The 8,142-nt window shown below is 41.2% G+C and overlaps 2 protein-coding genes across 3 annotated transcripts; one reads left to right on the forward strand and one right to left on the reverse strand.

The window, feature by feature from the left end:
* Positions 1-201: 201 nt before the first annotated feature.
* Positions 202-2,826, forward strand: LOC130939248 (uncharacterized). Its single transcript, XM_057867367.1, has 2 exons — positions 202-850; positions 953-2,826. Exons 1-2 carry the CDS (start codon positions 202-204, stop codon positions 2,824-2,826), a joined length of 2,523 nt encoding a protein of 840 aa, XP_057723350.1.
* Positions 2,827-3,837: 1,011 nt separating this feature from the next.
* Positions 3,838-7,611, reverse strand: LOC130941896 (protein JASON-like). Of its 2 annotated transcripts, none has more exons than XM_057870533.1 (8): positions 7,326-7,611; positions 7,041-7,089; positions 6,859-6,932; positions 5,969-6,216; positions 5,567-5,734; positions 4,552-5,332; positions 4,384-4,460; positions 3,838-4,257 (listed from the first exon to the last, which is right to left on the reverse strand). In XM_057870533.1, the coding sequence occupies exons 1-8, from the start codon at positions 7,494-7,496 to the stop codon at positions 4,149-4,151; spliced, it is 1,677 nt and encodes a 558-aa protein (XP_057726516.1). In that variant the 5' UTR covers positions 7,497-7,611; the 3' UTR covers positions 3,838-4,148. The 2 variants fall into 2 exon arrangements, with proteins under 2 accessions (XP_057726516.1, XP_057726515.1); XM_057870532.1 differs by having other exon boundaries at positions 4,384-4,466.
* Between the last annotated feature and the right edge of the window lie 531 nt (positions 7,612-8,142).

The raw sequence follows: 8,142 nt of genomic DNA on the forward strand, positions 1-8,142 counted from the left end.
CAGCCTGGTTCGAATTAGGAATGAAGGTAATTCGAACCAAGGTGGTTCGAATTATAGAGAGAGAAGGTTTGCATGTAATTCGAACCGGGCTGGTTCGAATTACACCAATCATAGTTCGAACCAGGCCGGTTCGAACTATGTGTGAGACTGACTGTATATATATGGTTCCAAACGTGAGTTAGTCTCATTAGAGGGAGTAGGATGGCTAGTGAGGAGAGTTTTGTGGTTTTGGTGCACCACAGAGGATCTGTTAATAGAAAAACTCGTTCCGGAGTAAAGTTCACAGATAAGAATCCTCTATGTATTGTCATAACATCTACGACGAGTTACGATGACCTTGTTAGCGCTGTACTAATGAAGCTCGGTCTGGAGGGTGCGAAGCGGGTAAAGAAGTTTTTCTATCGCATTCCAGTCACGGTGCTACAGAATACGGTGAAGTATGATTGCTTCACGATTAATAATGATGCGGACTTGCAAGTAATGTATCTCTGTCGGCGGCAGTTTCCGGAGGTGAGGACACCGGAGTTGTTGGCCCGGCTGGTTGATGTTGTATCCAGCTCCGGCGGTTCGAACAGGAATACGAACACTATAGCGAATGCAGCAGGTTCTAGTTCCCGGCCTGCCGTTGCTTCCTCGTCCGTCCCTGTGTACGAACCAGTGGTCCAACATGTCGCCTCCCCATCTTTCGCTGTTGACCTCAATGCCACCGAAGGCGACGAGGTAGTGGAAAGGGAAAATTTGCCGAACGCTTTACTGGGAGTTGCACCTGTTGGCGTAGGAGACGGTTTTTTGGACGATGAAGACGAGGATGACGTCGAGCCGGATATGATTGACGATGATAGCGCTGATGATATTGGAGCGACTGGGCCTGCATTGGAGGTAGGTGGTTCTAGCTCTGGCACACAGCAGTATCCACCACATTTTTCCTCGTTGGACTTGGACGCCATGAGACATGAGGGGGTTTTAGGGCACGCTGTTGGATTCGGAGCTAGAGATGCGGAAGGGACTACTGGTCTGACAGAGTTCCAGGTTGGTCAGCAATTCCAGGATAAAGATGAGGCCCTTTTAAGTGTGAAGACTTACAGCATCCGGCGAGGGGTACAGTACAAGGTGGTGGAGTCCGATCACCGCCGGTATGTGGGCAAGTGTTCGGAGTTTGGGAATGGGTGCACATGGTTGATTCGACTGAGTCTCCGGAAGCGCAAGGGCATTTGGGAGGTCAAACGGTACAATGGACCTCACACTTGCCTGGCCACATCCATCTCGAGTGACCACAGGAGTTTGGATTATCATGTGATTTCCGCGTTCATTATGCCAATGGTTAGGGCCGATGCATCCGTGAGCATCAAGGTGCTCCTGAACGCCACGGCAGCGCACTTTGGTTTTAGGCCGACTTACCGGAGGGTTTGGATGGCGAAGCAGAAATCTATTGCCCTCATATACGGTGACTGGGATGAGTCCTACAACGACCTGCCTAGGTGGGTCTTGGGTGTCCAGCTGACGATGCCTGGGAGTGTTGCGGTCCTGAAGACGAGCCCGGTTCGAGTTGGAGGACAGGTGGACGAATCTCAAGCGTACTTCCACAGACTTTTCTGGACTTTCCCGCCCTGCATCGAGGCATTCCGTCATTGCAAGCCGCTAATCAGCATTGACGGCACACATTTGTATGGGAAGTATGGGGGAACGTTGCTCATCGCGATTGCACAGGATGGGAACTCCAACATTCTACCTGTGGCATTCGCACTAGTAGAGGGTGAGAATGCGGAGTCCTGGACATTCTTTCTCTCGCACCTTCGACAGCACGTGACGCCGCAGCCCGGTCTGTTGGTTATATCGGACAGGCACAACGGCATCAAGGCTGCGCTTGAGGCTCCTGACGGCGGTTGGCTACCTCCATCTGCGTACCGTGCATTCTGCATACGACACGTAGCGGCTAATTTTGCCCTAACCTTCAAGGGCAAAGACGCTAGGAGGCTACTAGTGAACGCGGCGTATGCGAAGACCGAGGTTGAATTTGATTACTGGTTTGATATCCTGCGATCTGAAGATCCCGCGATGTGTGAATGGGCGAACCGGATTGATTACTCGTTGTGGACTCAGCATCGTGATGAGGGGCGGAGATTCGGTCACATGACGACGAACATCTCCGAGTGTGTGAACTCTATCCTGAAGGGGGTCAGAAATCTCCCTGTAGCATCCCTGGTGAAGGCAACATATTGTAGGCTTGCGGAACTGTTTGTTCGCAAGGGGAGAGAGGCTGAGGCCCAGATGGGAACAGGACAACAATTCAGTCAGCATTTGGTGAAGTGTATTGAGGCCAACATGAAGACGGCCAGGTGCTTCACGGTGACGCTGTATGACCGGGATAACTCCGAGTTCACTGTAGCAGAGACAACTCCGACTGGTTCTTTCTCCTTGGGTACTTACAGAGTATCACTTGCCTCTCGGACATGTGACTGCGGGTACTTCCAGGCTCTTCATTTCCCGTGTCAGCACGCACTTGCGTGCTGTGCATACTCACGGGTCACCTGGACCTCTTACGTTCACAGCGTCTATCAGATTAGCTCGGTCTTCAATGTGTATCGGATGGGATTCACACCTCCCATCCCGGAGGGCTTCTGGCCACCTTACGACGGGCCCATGGTGATTCCAGACCCTGCCATGAGGCGTGCCAAAGAGGGTCGTCCTAGATCCACTAGGATACGGACGAATATGGACGAGGCGGATCCGAATCGGCCAAAGAGGTGCGGCCTATGTCGCCAACCCGGACACACGCGACGTAGTTGCCCACAGGTTGGAGGCTCGTCTCAGACAGGACACCATTAGTATGCATGTTGTTAGTGTTAGCATTATCTACATTAGTGCGCATCTTGCTAGTATGCATGTTGTTATGTATTTTTTTCTTTAAAGTTCAATCATGTATGATAGTGGTTTGTACTTTTTTTTTTTATGTTATAGTCTGTTTACCTATGTTTTTTTTTATTTCTGTTCTGGGACATTCATTTTGTATGATCAATGAATCTTGAAACAGTTTTGCGTTTATTTTTTCTTATTAAACTGTGTCCGGGTTGGCGACATAGGCCGCATCTCTTTAGCCGATTCGGATCTGCCTCGTCCATAGATACACAGCTCAGTCAGTCTCACACATAGTTCGAACCGGCCTGGTTCGAACTATGATTGGTGTAATTCGAACCAGCCCGGTTCGAATTACATGCAAACCTTCTCTCTCTATAATTCGAACCACCTTGGTTCGAATTACCTTCATTCCTAATTCGAACCAGGCTGGTTCGATTTAGTACCAAGAAAAAAATCCTAATTCGAACTCACCTGGTTCGATTTACTAAGAAATAGAGTTCGAACCAACCTGGTTCGAATTATATAAAAATACGATCTGGCTTATTGCTGAAACGATTTTTGCTTTGGCGTATTTACGTAATTTTTTGAGCCAGTTGGCTTATTATGGTTTTTTACCCTTTTAATTAATACTCATAAATATATTTTTAATTAATAAACGAATAACAAAAGTATTATATTTTACTATTTTAAAATGATTATTTATAAAAAATAGAAGGTGCAGATTCTTGTCCCCACCTCACCAACCTCACATTTGTCTTTTTTTTATTATTGGGTAATCTGAGAACATACACCATTGGGTCATGCTTCGTTTTATTTTAGCAATTTTCGGTTTTTGGGGGATCTCAGTTTGGTGATGCTGATCTCAGAGATAAATTAAAATAATTATTCTTTGTTCTACTTCATTGACAATCTAAAAATTTTTCTTAGTTAAATATGCATATCAAAATTCCAGAAAAGATGAATCGTTCATTTGGCCTCTGAGTTTAATTTTCGTAAGAAACATTGCCAAAAATTTCATCCAACACTCAAAGTTATGGTCTACTGGGTATCAATGAGACTATCTACGAGAGGAACCTGTGCTGGATACATAGCTTTCTACCATACTTATTCAAATCTCAGTTCAACTTTTTTCCTAGTAAATGGAGTTTTCTCCATACACATAACACACTTGCGCAGTTGCGCTCTAAAATTGTTGTAATCCAATCAGTAGATTGAATGTGTACTGAGATTTAGTCTCCATAAATTTGAAATATTTCCGATGTATGTAACACCCCATACAATGAGTGGACAAATCAAAATGACTCCACTGACTCTGGATTAATCGAAGATCGCATCTGGGATAATGCGGTATCACTCTCTTCAATATCATCAAAATCCATTGGCTTTCCAGGAACAAACTTCCTGTGAATCATGTAACAATTTAGTTCAGTAAATGCACATGCCTAGCAGATGGTTCTTGTACTTCTATTAATAAAAATGAAGCATTATTAACGTTCAGCACTGAATACGATTATTAACTAGGGATACCTTTCAGGGATAAAAGTCTCCTCCGTCAATGCCTTCTCCAATCTCTTTTCAAATGGTGTTGCATGCCACTTCACTTTCTGATCCTAGACACAGTTAGCACAATCAGAAACAGTTTCTAAATTCAAAAGTTTCATATGCCAGATAAAGATTATAGTTCAAAAACCATACCTCTTTGTATTTAGTGGTTGAATTTGGTATGCCATTTCCATCCCACCACTTCGGAGGACAAATATTCGAATCCTCGTTTTCAAAGTGAGCTGCAGCCACACCAAGGATAGGCCTGTCGGCAGAAGTTTTCCGAAAATGCGGGATCTGGCTAGAAGCAGACTCCACTCTCTTGTTTCCCTTCTCCTGATCAATTGGGGCAGGCCTTAACCAATTAGACAAGCTGACTTCTGCTTTAGATTCATTTTCCTTCAAAACTTGGTTTGAACCTTTTTGCGGGGTAGGAGTAGCAATTTGAGCTTGCTCGGCAGAATCTCTCAACTCACTTGAATCTTGTTCAGAGTTTAAATCTTTCTCCTCAAGTATTTTACGCTGGAAGACATTCTCATCTGGTTTGTGAGTGGGGTAGACAAACTGGGACCGAACACGAGCCCTGCCATTAGGTAACTCTTCCAGTGTTGCAGGACAAACCGTTCCTGGGGTTTGCATCTCATCAAATAACTTCAATGGGGTAGGATAAGGTGATCGCTTATTTGCATTTTGGTTATTTGGTGACCAGCTTTTCTTCAAACGACTATCATCAGATGAACTTCCACAGGATGATAAGCCCGTATCACACTTAAACCGGACTGATTTGCACTTCCTCTGTGTTTCTGTGGCTAGCCAAGGTGAATCTGGAGCTGGATTATTTTCAGCCCTATCTGCAGTATGAGGGCTCCCTGTCTTATTTACTTCCATATGTTCAAGAGATTCATGGTGACTATCTCGTGCATCAGATAAACATCTGTGAAAAACAAAAAGAAATCAGGTTCTTGCCCAATTTGACGAGGCATGCTTAAAAAATGAGAAATCAGGAACAACCAAGTGTATTAAATCTACCCATAACCTTTCAAAAATGTAATCAAAATGTGTAAAAATGACACTGAAAATTGTATATAGAGTAAGAATATAACATGCTACAACGAAAACAAACTATATATATATATATATAATTCAACACCTAAAAGATATGAATAACCTGTTTGGTGTGTGCTCAAAAGAGTCTCTGCTCTCTCCCAATTCTTGGCAAATTTTTAAGGGTGTTGGGGGCTTAATTGAACGAAAATCCAGTTGAAGTTTCTCAACAGACTCGTTGGGAAGCCAAGAATCAAACCTTGAAGGCTCAGAATGTATATCAGATAAACATCTGTGAAAAACAAAAAGAAATCAGGTTCTTGCCCAATTTGAAGGAGCATGCTTCAAAAATGAGAAATTAGGAACAACCAAGTGTATTGCTTCTACCCATAACCTTTCAAAAATAGCATCAAAATGTCTACAACTGACAATGAAAGTTGTAAACAGAGTAAGAATGTAACATGCTAACAATGAAACAAATGATATATATAGTATATTAATTCAACATCTGAAAGATATGAATAACCTGTCTGGTGTGTGCTCAAAAGAGTCTGTGCTATCTCCCGATTCTTGGCAAATTTTTAAGGGCGTTGGGGGGTTAACTGAACGAAAATCCAGTTGAAGTTTCTCAACAGACTCATTCGGAAGCCAAGAATGAAACCTTGATGGCTCAGAATGTTTATCGGGAGAGGGTGACACTTTCAGTTTCTCAGATGTTTTCCGAATTTCAACAGGTGTCCCTGGTAAAGTACCACAGGCTTTAAGAAACTTGGCCTGCAATTGAAAATACGTAATTAAATATAACCCATCTAAACTAAGACAACTTTTAATTTGGATGTATTTGGACAGCGCACCAGTATATCATGATGATACACTATTCTTTAAAATGTTAGTACAAAATTGAAGGAGTGATCAATGAGTTATAAAAGGTAAAGTTTGAATAAAGTTGATCAAACAAAAGAGGCTCCAAATTAAGGTTATTACACGCTGCCTGTAGTTGACTAGTTCCTGATATGTTTTAATACTAATGATTAAGAAATTCTCAGACTAATCCATTTTACACTTCAAGCCCTTCTCTTCTCTCCATTAATCTCAAAAATCAAACTAGCAACACACCTTAGACTCCATTCCCACCACTCCACTCCCTTATCTACCATAAATTCAAACATATCCCAAGGGTTTATAAATTCACAACATACACTTGTCCAATAGAACTCAGACACGCAACCGAATTCATTTTTATTCTTATAGCCTAATAGAAAATTAATTATGCTTCCCTCAATGCCCCACTCAGGGGAAACTAAGTTTCGAAACTGAAACAGGTATAGACTTGACTATCTAAGAAAATTGAATTAATTATAAATAAATATACAATAGCAGCTACAGTGATGCTAAACTATGAAGTAATGATCATACCTCATCCTTAAGCCCCAGGTCATCTCCCTGAAATTCCACAACATCACCGCAATTGATTGCACAATCTTCTCTCTCTTTTCAAATGTGAATCACAATATCAGTAAAAGAGATTAGAAAAAAATAATATACATAAGAAACTAAGAAAATGTAACAACAGAAAGAAAAAAGCAACAGTGGAATACCTTGAGCTTGAAACACAGAGGAATAACTGTTTCGAGATACCAGAACATCCTGAAAATCAATACCATTTTCAAATTAGAACAAATAAAAAAAAACGCAAATTCAGCTCAATTCCACCATTTCAAATCCGTCAATTTGAGAAAGGCGAGATTCAATCATCAATCTGAAGATTAAACCTGAATTTACACAATAACAATGAATTTCTTGAGAGATTCTTGAGAGCTAAGAGCCGAAAGCGAAAAAATTAAACTAAATTTAAGATATAAAAAAAGAAAAAGAAGATTTACGGTGGAACTAGAAGAGTTGGCGGTAAGGTGAGTACGGCGACGATGGTTATCGTTGTTCCTGAAACACGCGAAGAAGCAACCCATTGCTCTGTTGAAGGATCGGAAGAAGAAACGCAGCATGAACCTTAACAAGAACCCTAAACCTCGCTTCACCAAACCAAACACCAGCATATCATGGATCTTCTTCTTCTTCTTCTTCTTCTTCTTCTTCTTCTTCTTCTTCTTCTTCTTCTTCTTCTTCTTCTTCTTCTTCTCTTCTTCTTCTTTCGAAATTCACAGAGTTAAAGCTGTGAAATGAGAAAGCAGTGTAAGAAACGTGATGAGTTCAGATGTTTTTTTGAATTTTAAAGAGCGAGGGAAATTATTAATAAATTAATGACAGAATATGCCAAATTAGAAAATAAAATCGTGTTGTACCGTTACGGTCTTACGGATAATTGTATTTATTTTAAATATTTTCAAAATTTAAAAAATTGGGCCTATTATATTGGCCCAAATTTACGATTAGGCCCGTCTATAACTGTTTTAATTTGATGCTGTTTTCCATTACTAAACAAAAAAAAAAAGATTGATGCTGTTTTTGTTGCTTATGCTATCATTTGATGATACATTAGCATAGTTAAAAATTAAGGGAAAAAAAAGTTAAAATCACTATTATATTATTTTTTCATGGGTCATACTAAACCCACAAAGTGGTTTACATTGCAAATTAATAAATTTAATTTCTAAATCATTATTATGGAAGATGATAATTAGGAAGAATGGGGAATGTGTTACAATATTGGAGATTACTGTTTGTAAATGTTAAAGGAAAACT

Source organism: Arachis stenosperma, chromosome 7 (genome assembly GCF_014773155.1).
Source record: "Arachis stenosperma cultivar V10309 chromosome 7, arast.V10309.gnm1.PFL2, whole genome shotgun sequence".
NCBI lineage: Eukaryota > Viridiplantae > Streptophyta > Magnoliopsida > Fabales > Fabaceae > Arachis > Arachis stenosperma.